We start from the raw sequence: 14,265 nt of genomic DNA on the forward strand, positions 1-14,265 counted from the left end.
AGGGTGATGAAAAGTGAGTGCACCTATACAAGGTAATGATGGCTGGACAGCTAGATGACCCACAACAGTGCAAAGGTGCCGAGTCCACAGCACTCAGACTCAGCTCAGGAAGTGGCCTGCAGTTAATGGCAGCAAAGTCTGACAGAGGCAGCTTGCTGTTCATTTAGGACTGAGAGTGGATGCGTACCTCTTCTCGCAACTAGTGGCTGATGTTGACTGTATAACTGAGCATCTAAATTAGGCAGCACCCCTGGCCTCTCAGTCATAACAGGCTGGGGATGCTGGGCATAATCATTGGGAAATCATGATATCATTTTCCCTGCATTTCCTGTCTTTTTATGTACTGGATATCTGTTCATTTTGCCTGGCACCTGGTTATTGAGCTGAATTGTGATATACTCCTTATGACATCACTCTACTGAATACACACATGAACCATGGTCCTTGCCATGCAAAACATTATACAGCACTCTTCTCCCCATCGGCAAATCTGGTCAACTGGACTGCGACTTGTTTAGATTTCTGAACAAATCTTAACAGCATGTTTCATAGTTTAACAAATATGTACAATATTCTCTAATTCTCTTTCTACTCTTATTCAGCATGAACCACATTGTTCATTGGCTGCTAAGTAAGTTGAGTACTCGTTTCTAATGTTGACCCACTCTGCTGGCAACTGATGCACTTGAAACTCGAGTGGTCCAGTGGTCTTCCACCACCCAAAGTAGATACAGGTTATCCAATGTAGAATCAAAACCAAAACTGTGCCAGATACTGAGACATTAACTGTCATGATTTTACTGTGTTGCTCATAATGGTACTGCTATACATGCTGGAGCATGTGTTCCACAGTAACTTGTCCATTCTGCATAACTGTCTTAAGTTCATCCAGTGAACAGAATCAGGTTTCAATGTGTATGTTAGGTAAGCTAGGTTCTGGGTTACCCCACTACCTCATAGTTAAAGCCTCATCATCCCTTTAATTGATTCTTTTCATTCTAGTTTATGAAAACCAACTTGGGTTTGAATATGAAATAGATCCAATCCTTTCAAAGGAAGAGCACTAGGATATCTCTTTGGCATCCTCTGCATCTGCTTTCCCCAAAATCAACTGTGCCTTGCAAGTCTTTGGGTCGGTGTGGATCATATAAGACAGGCAGATTGCTGACCAGCTCTTTCTGTTATTCCTATGTTACGATAGGCCCAACTTCAAAATTAATTACAATAAAACAACATTCATTTCACGTATACTGACAAAGTAGCATTCTCTGCAAAAATACAATGACAAAATCTAGCTGCTAATATCGATTCTCATCAATCCGCACAATCACCTGCAAAAAATACATGTATCATAAATTCTACAAATCTCTTACTAAAAAAATCGCTTAAGGCACACATGATCAAGCCTGGTGGTAATGCCACCTGGGTAAAAGGAATCCATATCAATCACCCTTCTCTCTTAAAAAGACTGGATGCTTGTGTCTCATTGTTACACACCAATGAAAATAGAACTCATACAGTTACACTAACATACCCTCATCTTACTTACACAACACATTCCGTACCATGCCTATTGCTACAAAATATTTCAAAGTGAAAACATAGATCTCCCTATATTAACAAAAACAGCACAATTAGAATACTATACAAACACAATAAAACCTACTACAATACTCACAACGGACTCTTTACCTCTTATATAATTAATCACATACAACGAATATCCTCAAGTTACACGTCAGCCCAATTACTTATTTGAGTGACCTCAGTGCACGTGCAATCTTACATGCAGCCTGCACCTTCTTCCAACTAATGTAGATGGTACTTGTGGAAAGGCATCTGGGGCACCCTTAAAATATCAAATGTGTCCTGCAAGGACAATGGTTGCAACTTAAAAGTCTACTGGAGACCATTTCCACAATTTAGTATAACCCTGATATTCTGCTCTACACTCTGGCAGTCTACCACTACAGTGTCCCATGGTGTATAACAGTCAAAATGAAGTGGTTACCCACTGACGTCTGGCTCAACGGACCCAATTTTCACCATTCATTTGGAATGGCCCCATGGAACTGTTAACGCATTCTTTGACTGTTCCTCTGGCACTACTTCCAATTTACAATAACCAGTCTTCAGGTCTATTATGGAAAACTATCACACTGACCCAAGTTGTCTAGCATCCATAATATTTGGTGTTGGGTATGGATCCTTAACCAATCTAAAGTTTAAGTAACGGTAATCACAACAGAAACCTAGTTCAGTGAAAGGGAGAACTAACATTTGCTTCAATCAATAATACCTTCAGTGTAAAACTGGCTGATAAAACAACAATAAACTTAATCGTTTGATCAATGCCTCCAAAGTATGTCAGGGGTGCGAAAAACTGACGTATGAGAAGATATGTCAAGGGGTATCAGAAGATTCTGGACCTAGCAATGTTGAATGCGACTGCTATCTACCATACACTGGACCAAGCATCCAAGAGTCCATGAGTTCTGATTCAGTTTGATCTTGTTGACTATACCAGCAAGGCAGGATCAAGGACAGCACAAAAACCACTAAAGTTCTATGGTAGAAGTTTGTGACATTTTCCAGTGAAAATAACAAAGCCTAAGAAGAAAACAGCACACTCTAGAAGATGCAAGATTTGTCATGCTCATGGACAAGGCAGACAATTATGTTTTAAATGTAGCAAATATAAAGATGCCCTTCCAGTGGAAAAATGCTTCACGATGTACCACACACAAATGAATTATACCTCAACAAGGTAAACACAGACACTAGAAATAAAGTTTTGGCATACGCATTAACCCTTTGAGCTTTTTTTCACCATTCTGATTGAAACTGGAAATTCAGAAGTACACATGGTATTAACCCACGTTTTGAAGCAAGTGCTGAAATTTGCAAATCTCAGTATCTGACGAAACTGTCATTTTTTGCTTCAGTTCACTAAGTATGTCATCCACAATCAACACAGCATAGTCACTGCCGGTCATTGCAATTTTGCTGTATAAGTAGATCTGGCTTAAATTTACCAGAAACTGCAATTTGCTTACTTTTGTACTTCACAGCAAGTCTTGTACTTTCTGACAGTCTTGTGAATGCTATTTCGAGATTTTCTGACTTACCAGAGAACGGATAAGACTTAACGATTTTTCTTCTTTAGGGCCAGCAGCATAATATACGTCTGATAACAACATGATTATTAAAGCAGATACATCAAATAGCTGCTTATAATAAGTAATCTTTATTTACAAGAGATTGTTTTAGCATGTTGTGATGTCCTAATTATGCTGTTAGTGGACAGTCTTAGAACTGTCACTGTTTTAATAAGATGGTAAATGTCAATATGGTGAAAATAAAATGTTAGTTATGATGTGACAGTAGTTTGACAGTTCCACTCATACAAAGCATCATTTACCAAATTATTAAAACGGTGACAGTTATAAGACAGTCCACTAACGACATAATATGCACGTCACATCAATCGAGACGTACTTGAAAGTGGCAAAAATGCCGAAACAGTCTGTTGTAAATAAAGATTACTTATTATAAGCAGCTATTTAGTGCATCTACTCTAATAAGACTTGATAAACATGAATTGACTCATCTGTAGTTTTCATTTGTTCATCACCATCAGCATTTGAAGCTTTTGAAAAAGCCGCATTGTAGCAAATTGGGCAACATTTTTGACATTTTGTAACTTTGCTGCTCCTGTACTCGCTTTTTAATGACATGACTTTTTTTGCAAAGGACTACAGAACTGTTTTTGCAAGAACTCAAACAGCATGTTGAACATTACCGCCTGTTTTGGATGCCTCTTAAGCCGCGTAGATTTCCTTTAACCCATGAACTCCCGATGATTATTTGGTGTTTTAAGCAGTTATTAAATAATTGTACACAACCCTGTCAAGTGAACTTTCCATTTTATTCACATTTATTGATGCTAAACACAGCCACAATAATCAGTTTTACTTGTAATTTAACAACACATCAGTGAGTTATGTAGATGATGAATGGTGTAAGAAAAATTCAGAACATTAAATGATGACCAAAGCTGACTGATTCACTGAATAAACAAACTGAATGACATAGTGTTCGTACTACTGAATCATCATTACAGACTGACATAAGACATCTACATGTTGATTACTGGTTACAACCTGACTAATACCTAGTAACTGCTCAACCATGATTGACTATGACATTGTGCACAACACCTGTATAAAGATGCACACAGTGCAGGAAGTAAAAAATGGTAAAATATTGAGTACTTACATCTTTAATAACAATGTAAAAGACGAGAAAAAAGGTAATACATACACACTTTAGGCAATGATGTAATTTGAAAGGTTCTTATTTTAAATTCGAACATATTAGAATACAATAAGTTTGAACAGGAATAACTTTTTAAATAAACTGTTGTTGGAAAAGTACGATGTTTGTCAGAAAGTGGAGAATGAGGGCTTTCAAATCAGTGCAAAACAAATAATTATTAGCAGATGGTTTTAGTGAATCACAAATTAAGAACATTTCATCAAAGGAAATGTATTCTCAGAAACTATGTATACTGCTACCATTAGGGTTGGAAAACTATACACTGCATAACAAAGTTTAGCAAGATAATCATGAATAAAAATTTAACAATTTCAACTATTCAAAATTAAATGTAGAACAGAAAAATGAATATATTTAAAGTGTAATTGTGGGAAGTGGGGCTATTCCACATTGCTACATTTCAGATGGTAGCAAGGCTGCAGGATTCAGGACAGAAGCATATTGTTGAATATTTAAGATCATAACCAGATAGTAGTTTCAGCCGGTTTTTGTTGACGAGTATGGATTTTTTTTAGTGACTTGAGTCCTTTGCTACAATTACTAAAAGTGGGATACCGGTTTATCTCAACTATCTAAAAAATCAATTATTTAATGTGGTAATTAATATCAAACATTTGAAACCACCTGCACTACACAAATTTATTCAAATTAAGACATCCTTGTGCTATAACAAAACCTTGCCTACCATAAACATCTTGCAGTTTTCAAGTAATACACATAAAATATCATCCATAAACCACAAGCAGTCACCCTGGTGATATCTGTTTTTAATATAATTGAAATATTGGTAGGTTTATTATGTGTGACATCCTCACATACCCAGAAGAATATTATTGGGAAAAGTATTTTTATTTCAGGTTTGCAACTAACTTGGCAACAAATTGCTCAGTGTTTCTTTGGACTTGAAAGTGATTAATTACTCAATTATAATTCAAAAAGAAGAACAGGCTAACACTCATCTAATTACAAATGTACTTTCAAGTACTGGGCACATCCCCACTTTGTCATTTCCACACAAAACATAAACAAAACCTTTTTTGGCATAAAATCACCTCTTTCTAATGAAACAAAAATAAAGAATATAGGAAATGACAATATTTGGCAATATGACATCAGAGTAAGGACACACTTGATAAAAAATTCTTACAGCATGTCTACATTTTAATTATGACTAGAATACCCATAAATGACTGCTGTAATTCAGCAGAATCAATAACAAGTAACTTCTCTGCAGCAATTGTAATGTGGTCTCAGTGTAGTGTACTTTGCTCATTCAGAAATCATTTAAGCACAAAGGGGGAAAAAAGAGGAGAAGAAGAAAGGCTGAAAATTTGTTGTGATTCACTTTTCCCCAGGTTTGATCTTATTTATCACGAAAACAATGAATAATTTTGTCTTGAAATTTTAAGAGTGAGAAGAGCACAAAAACTTGTGCATCTAATACAAAAGTGTCACTTACATCACTATTAGTTGCAACATTAAATAGTCTTTAATTTGGTCAAAACTGCAACCGAACTCTCATGACATTTTGAAAGGCTTCTAAAACCTTAAATTTGTTCGTATCTGGAGCTTAAATTTTGTACAATTAAATTCTATTCGATGTGGTACATTTGTACAAAATTACATTAACACTGGAGATGGTTAGATGGGGATGATTCCTAAAATTGGTCCACTTCAAATAATCCAACCAGCAATAGAGACAATATTAAGAATTGAGGGTAGCAATTACGTCTTATACGAGAGATTTTCTGGCTGTCTGCTGCTGTTGCCATAACAAGTCAACAGACATTTATATTCACCTCATATTGTCTCATGAGATTTAATTTCTCATAATACAAATAAAAGAAAAGGGAAGTATTTGACACTTCTTTCTAAAATTTCTGATTTTACTCAGTATTATAACAAGTTCCAATAAGTACTTATACTACCATTCTAAATGCACTACAAACTGAGTTTTTAATGACTTCAGCATCATAAGCACGAGTAGTAAATGACCATTTTTATTTTCATAACTTGTAGTCTGCCTATTATTGGCCAACATACACCATTATGACATCAAGGAGAAGTCAGACATGTTTGCTTAAGCTACCAGAGATGATGCTAATGCATGTAATGGCAGAATATTTGTAGTGCTACTGATCCAACTTGAATATAATCAAGACAACATCTTTCACTGCAGCCTCTCAACATAAAATGCCAACTTACATACATCACTAACAGCACAGTCCAGATAAAAGTTAAAAATAAAGAAAGGGAACATGTATGCATACCCTCGTCTGCCAACAATCTCTCCTGAATAAGGCGGTTGATGTCAGACTGGAGTTGACTGTCAGGTGCACAAGTAAGTACAGCAAATCCATGAGCCCTTGTAGCTTTTGCCCCAAATGCATGTAGGAAATCACACAGAATTAAAAAAATCTGCAAGGAAGAAAGATAAAAAATGCAAAAAACAAAATACAATTGTGTCGACAAACAAATGCAAATGACCAAAAAATGAAGCAACAACAATTTGAACAGTGCAAATTCACATTATGTCTAATCTTCTTGTTATTTATAATGTTAAAATACTGTTTTTTGACAAATGACACAAACAATGCATAACTGGAAGAAATATTATTGAAAATAATATCTATTATCAGAACAAAATTTGCAGCATAGTGTGTGCTGATATGAAACTTCCTGGCAGATTAAAACTGTGTGCTGGACCGAGTCTTGGTCTGCCACACAGTTTTAACCTGCCTGGAAGTTTCATACATATTATGTCTGTAACAGTTCACTAGTTATTTGGCTACAAACTTAACAATTTACAAAGCTTTAAGAAAAACAATATTCTCACTTTAGACTTAATTTTCTTTCAGCCTATATACATTATCCCCCCCCCCCATGAACCACGGACCTTGCCGTTGGTGGGGAGGCTTGCGTGCCTCAATGATACAGATAGCCGTACCTTGCTGTTCTGGTACTGCGAACGGCTGAAAGCAAGGGGAAACTACAGCTGTAATTTTTCCTGAGGGCATGCAGCTTTACTGTATGATTAAATGACGATAGCGTCCTCTTGGGTAAAATATTCCGGAGGTAAAATAGTGCCCCATTCGGATCTCCGGGCGGGGACTACTCAGGAGGACGTTGTTATCAGGAGAAAGAAAACTGGCGTTCTATGGATCGGAGCGTGGAATGTCAGATCCCTTAATCGGCCGGTAGGTTAGAAAATTTAAAAAGGGAAATCGATAGGTTAAAGTTAGATATAGTGGGAATTAGTGAAGTTCAGTGGCAGGAGCAACAAGACCTCTGGTCAGGTGAATACAGGGTTATAAATACAAAATCAAATAGGGGTAATGCAGGAGTAGGTTTAATAATGAATAAAAAAAATAGGTGTATGGGTAAGCTACTACAAACAGCATAGTGAAAGCATTATTGTGGCCAAGATAGACACAAAGCCCACGCCTACTACAGTAGTACAAGTTTATATGCCAACTAGCTCTGCAGATGACGAAGAAATTGATGAAATGTATGATGAGATAAAAGAAATTATTCAGGCAGATATGGACTCTGACCACAATCTATTGGTTATGAACTGTAGATTAAAACTGAAGAAACTGCAAAAAGGTGGGAATTTAAGGAGATGGGACCTGGATAAACTGAAAGAACCAGAGATTGTACAGAGTTTCAGGAAGAGCATAAGGGAACAATTGACAGGAATGGGGGAAAGAAATACAGTAGACGAAGAATGCGTAGCTTTGAGGGATGAAATAGTGAAGGCAGCAGAGGATCAAATAGGTAAAAAGATGAGGGCTAGTAGAAACCCTTGGGTAACAGAAGAAATATTGAATTTAATTGATGAAAGGAGAAAACATAAAAATGCAGTAAATGAAGCAGGCAAAAAGGAATACAAACGTCTCAAAAATGATATCGACAGGAAATGCAAAATGGCTAAGCAGGGATGGCTAGAGGACTCACTAGCGGTAAGATAGATACTGCCTACAGGAAAATTAAAGAGACCTTTGGAGAAAGGAGAACCACTTGCATGAATATCAAGAGCTTTCATGGAAACCCAGTTCTAAGCAAAGAAGGGAAAGCAGAAAGGTGGAAGGAGTATATAGAGGGCCTATACAAGGGCGATGTACTTGAGGACAATGTTATGGAAATAGAAGAGGATGTAGATGAAGATGATATGGGAGGTATGATATTGCGTGAAGAGTTTGACAGAGCACTGAAAGACCTGAGTCGAAACAAGGCCCCCGGATTAGACAACATTCCATTAGAACTACTGACAGCCTTGGGAGAGCCAGTCCTGACAAAATCTACCATCTGGTGAGCAAGATGTATGAGACAGGCAAAATACCCTCAGACTTCAAGAAGAATATAATAATCCCAATCCCAAAGAAAGCAGGTGTTGACAGATGTGAAAATTACCAAACTATCAGTTTAATAAGTCACAGCTGCAAAATACTAACGCGAATTCTTTACAGACGAATGGAAAACATGATAGAAGCCGACCTTGGGGAAGATCAGTTTGGATTCCGTAGAAATGTTGGAACACGTGAGGCAATACTGACCCTACGACTTATCTTAGAAAAAAAGATTAATGAAAGGCAAACCTACGTTTCTAGCATTTGTAGACTTAGAGAAAGCTTTTGACAATGTTGATTGGAATACTCTCTTTCAAATTCTGAAGGTGGCAGGGGTAAAATACAGAGAGCGAAATGCTATTTACAATTTGTACAGAATGCAGATGGCAGTTATAAGAGTCGAGGGGTATGAAAGGGAAGCAGTGGTTGAGAAGGGAGTGAGACAGGGTTGTAGCCTATCCCCGATGTTATTCAATCTGTATATTGAGCAAGCAACAAAGGAAACAAAAGAAAAGTTCGGAGTAGGTATTAAAATCCACGGAGAAGAAATAAAAACTTTGAGGTTTGCCGATGACATTGTAATTCTGTCAGAGACAGCAAAGGACTTGGAAGAGCAGTTGAACGGAATGGACAGTGTCTTGAAAGGAGGGTATAAGATGAACATCAACAAAAGCAAAACAAGGATAATGGAATGTAGTCAAATTAAGTTGGGTGATGCTCAGGGAATTAGATTAGGAAATGAGACACTTAAAGTAGTGAAGGAGTTTTGCTATTTGGGGAGCAAAATAACTGTGATGGTCGAAGTAGAGAGGATATAAAATATAGACTGGCAATGGCAAGGAAAGCGCTTCTGAAGAAGAGAAATTTAAATGTGAGGAAGTGATTTCTGAAAGTATTTGTATGGAGTGTAGCCACGTATGGAAGTGAAATGTGGACGGTAAATAGCTTAGACAAGAAGAGAATAGAAGCTTTTGAAATGTGGTGCTTCAGAAGAATGCTGAAAATTAGATGGGCTGATCACATAACTAATGAGGAGGTATGGAACAGAATTGGGGAGACGAGGAGCTTGTGGCACAGCTTGACTAGAAGAAGGAATCGGTTGGTAGGACATGTTCTGAGACATCGAGGGATCACCAATTTAGTATTGGAGGGCAGCATGGAGGGTAAAAATCGTAGAGGGAGACCAAGAGATGAATACACTAAGCAGATTCAGAAGGATGTAGGCTGCAGTAGGTACTGGGAGATGAAGAAGCTTGCACAGGATAGAGTAGCATGGAGAGCTGCATCAAACCAGTCTCAGGACTGAAGACCACAACAACAACAACGACATATACATTATGGGAATTAATCACCAGAAACACACAAAACTACTGTAATGACCCAGCCTATTTCATGTTTCAGGATGGGCGAGAGGAATGGTGAGGGACTCATGTCAGCTAAGCACAATTGTGTGTACTCATTGTCCCCATAACATGCATTGGGGTGCGATAGCCGATGCTGGACGTCCTGATGCCAAGCAGCAATACACTGGTCACTCCCCAGAGGCAGACAGGACTGTGGCCGATGATGTCTAGGTGGCTGCGACTTTGCCAGCGAGATCAGAGAGAGCTTGTAGTCCATCGGCTGAGGTCACTCAGAGGGTGGAGATTGGCTGGACCCAGCTCCTGGCATCAATGAAACTTCTCCAAGTCCTGCACCAGCCATGCCACAGGTATGGTGCACCTCATGCCAAATCTTGATGAGTTAATCAGCAGCAGGTGGTCAGCTGATCATCATCACTAAGAGTAGGTCATTGTTTCTGTGGAACTCAATAGATGTCATTCTCTCTGGTTCAGGATGCAGACAGAATGGTGGCATGACTGAATGCTTTGAGCCCCAACTCGATTATTTATATCTTTATAGCTAAGCTTCTCACATAATCCTACTGGAGGAGGAGTGAGTGAGTTTGCTTCCTATTACTTGTCCTGTTATCTTTTCCTAGCTTGCTTTACTCTGAGCATGGGCTGCTAGGTAAGACTAAATTTGCAATTTTTGAGTTTCTTGGCAGAACCAAGTGTCCGATTTACAGAATATTACTCCACCCTTGGTCACAGTGTGTTAGCTATTCCATGTGCACGACCATTGTTTGGTGTCATAAACCTGTGTATGCTGGAAGTGTTCTGTCATAATGTCAACAATACTGTCCAGTGACTTACCTGACTAGCACAGCGAATTTACAATTCACATGCCAAAATTTTCCAGGGCACAGCACTATGTACAGTTGTTCAGAAAATATGTAAATATATGTGACAGTTAAGAGAATAGCAGGATGCAAAAAACTGGTTTGCAATAAGCTTTTGAAGACATCCATTCATCCCTATAGCATATTCTGTGCAAGGATATATAAAAAGTTTAGAAGAAATGTGTGTGTGTGTGTGTGTGTGTGTGTGTGTGTGTGTGTGTGCGCGCGCGCGCGCGCGCGCGCGCGCGCGCCGAGTCAGAATAAGCTAGCAAACTAGACTGTGGAAAAATACTACCAGAAAGTATGCTATGTCCTCAAAAAGTTGTTAGCAGCACAGCTGTTATCAGTCCATAGGGCAATCCAAAGTAGATATCCAGTAGACAGCAGCCATGTTCCATAAGTGTATCATGGAAAGGACATGAAGAATTTTGGGTGAGGTGGTCCCAGCCATGGCTTATTGGCTTGTAATGGCAATATGCCCCCAGATGGTGGGACTTGGTGAGCCATCATAAGAGCTTTCTATCATCAGTTCCTGTGCCCCTCAGTTTCTTTGGTTTAATTGTATTGATAGAATCTGAGGCAGACTCATCATTACTCTCAGGGCAATAAACAAGAAAGACAGTGAATACAGAACCAAGAAACTTGTAATTCCAATCTTGTAAACCAGGGGGGGGCACATGCCCATGGCCAAGTATGGTGTTATTCCCTTGTTTCTATTAACAGAGACACACAGTTCTTCCCCCAGGCCAATCGTAATATTCTAAATGTCTTAGAAGTTGTATGTGTAGTGCAAAGTGGGATTACCTCGAGAAGTGTTTACTCTTGGGCAGATATAACAGTGAAATAAACATTAGGAGAACAGTTAAATCTACAAAATTATTTTCTTAGTCCCTCTCTGTCTGTCAAACTCACTATCAACTCACCCTGACCCAATCTTGGAACATCAGTATGTCCACTTATGGCTGTTTCCCAAATCCATCTACTTGTTTGCTTGGAGAAAAGTGCACTACATTTTTTTCTATTGTGATTTGTCCTAAATTATTTGTGACTAGATACTTTACAACTAATGATACAAAATCACTGGCAATATTTATGTTTTTAAAACTATTTACTGTAAAGATCTCAGCTGCAAATTGTCACAAATGATAACTAGTTTTGATCACTTACTGGTCTTCTTCAGACTGTTGTGTAAGTTGGTGAATCAATGTGGCAGCGCTGAAAGCAGAGAGGTTCCAATGCATTGAAGCACAGTTGTGTTTCTGAGATCTCTGATTGTATACTATTAGTTTCCATTTTCTTTTTCCTGAATGAAATCTGTGCCTGCAATATGTGTTTTTAATCTAAGTTGTGAACATAAACATTAAAATTAATAAAGTAATTTAATATTCTGCAAGGGGTTTTTCATGTGCACTATCTGCAGTAGATAAATATAAATTACAGTGGTGATCCCGGTATTACAAAGGGTAGAAACTGTATGGACATGAAGTGGACCCTTGGGTGACAAGAATTTACAGACAATTACAAGACAGCAGGAAAGAGGAAACAGTGAGATACAAGCTGCCGCAGTAGAAATTTCATCCTTGCAGAGGATCAGATACAGGTTTGATCTCACGAATGCCATCTGTTTAATGCTATTTTGGCCCCAGAACCCAAGCACCTGGTTCTCCAAGTGGAAGCAAATTTTTTCTACAGTGGAATAACGATGTTCACCTACATGGTCAGCCAACCTGACCAAACTTTGCATTTACGGTCGAAGGTGATATTGTTGCTCCACCAACTTCTGACTTACGAATATCTGAAATTAGGATTGATACAACATATTTATAGATAAACAGAACAACAAATTATACAGTTACTGTATCACGAAGAGATGAGGGCAAAATCCTTCCATAATACCTCTGCCATTTAAGAAGCCTTGCATCTGACAGATTAATACCGGACTCATTGCTTTGGGTTTTGTGGACAGGCCGCTTGGTAGTACCAGTGCAAACCATCATAAATTAACAAATGGAACTGAGCCGGCAGAGGTTGCTGATTGAGCACAGGGAATGTTCTCACTTTCCCCAACAGCTCACCACTGTACAACTACCCAAAGTCATTGAAACTACTTATCATTTGTGGTAATTTGCAACTGAGAATATTACAATATATATTATTTAAAAATAATAGTTCTGGCACCTCTTATGACAGTATGGCCATCAATTACTTATTTATGTACCGCTCTCTGAATACCGACTCATCCGTTGCACCATAAATATTTTATTTGTTATATAAAATAAAGATGCCACTATGGTTAATGCAAGAGGCTCATGGAAGCAGGTCAGATACAGGCTGGCCAGGTGTTTACACCAGGAGCAACCTGCTGATCCAATAACAGCAGTCTCCATGGTATCAAACCAATTACTACATATTCTGCCCAGTAAGGAGATCAGAGTCATAATATCACTGATGCAGTGGAAAGGCTGAGCCACTATGGTACCAGTAAACTCACTGCTACACAGCTCAGCCAAGGCTTTGCTGTCAATTACATGGTGGGAATTGATGCCTTGGCAAAAAGCGATGAGCCACACTGATATAAGTACTGCTCATTTCTAGACAGATGCATGCAGTCTGGCAAACACCAGCTTCAAGGAGAGATCTACACTGGTCTTCAAGTTGACTTGAGTCAACAAGCTCCCACTAACAGGCTAGGTCTCTACTAGCCATAGGCCTACTATCTGCATTAAGTGATGCTGCTGACTTAGCACCTTCCAATATGTGAGCCACCAGAGGCCTTATTTCCAGTCACTGCCAGCCTCCTAAACTGGTTGGCTATGGTTCCAGCCAAGGGACTCGCAGATGCTCATACGCCTTCACCTGTGTCGGCAAACTCAATTGCTGTCTCTCTCCACTTGTGTGAGCTGGTATTGCTGCTGAGAGCTATCTCCTTCATGAGGGTCGACGGTATGATTCTGTGTGTTCTGGTGTGCCCCGACCCAAGTCGCGTGGCTGTGTCTACTCTGTGGGGATGCAAACCTAGGCCATCACATGCACCTCACATCAGCACCCTTGTGAAGTCACTAGCAGCATCATTTCACCAGGTGAGCAACACACAAGTGACAACAGGCTGCTCACCAACTTGTCGGCCATGTACACATTACGCCTTGGGGGCACTGGCCCCTATGAGCACTGTTACAACTGTTATAGATTGCTGAGTAATAAAATGGATGTTTAACGAAGTTGTTTTCATGATGATATGTGAGACAACCACCAGTAATCCACCTGCCACGCCACTGCAACCCCATCCACTAGTGTGGTGAACTAGTGACTTTCTGATCACTGACAACCCAGTTCCACCACCCACTGCACAGGTCATCC

At 39.0% G+C, this 14,265-nt stretch overlaps 1 protein-coding gene across 1 annotated transcript in view; it reads right to left on the reverse strand.

Moving 5' to 3' along the window:
- Positions 1-14,265, reverse strand: part of LOC126195688 (cohesin subunit SA-2-like) — a 357,264-nt gene that overhangs the window by 141,790 nt on the left and 201,209 nt on the right. The window contains exon 11 of the mRNA XM_049934316.1: positions 6,609-6,756. Coding sequence (XP_049790273.1) covers positions 6,609-6,756 — 148 coding nt within the window. The remainder of the gene's footprint in view (positions 1-6,608; positions 6,757-14,265) is intronic.

The sequence above is a fragment of the Schistocerca nitens genome, chromosome 7 (assembly GCF_023898315.1).
Source record: "Schistocerca nitens isolate TAMUIC-IGC-003100 chromosome 7, iqSchNite1.1, whole genome shotgun sequence".
NCBI lineage: Eukaryota > Metazoa > Arthropoda > Insecta > Orthoptera > Acrididae > Schistocerca > Schistocerca nitens.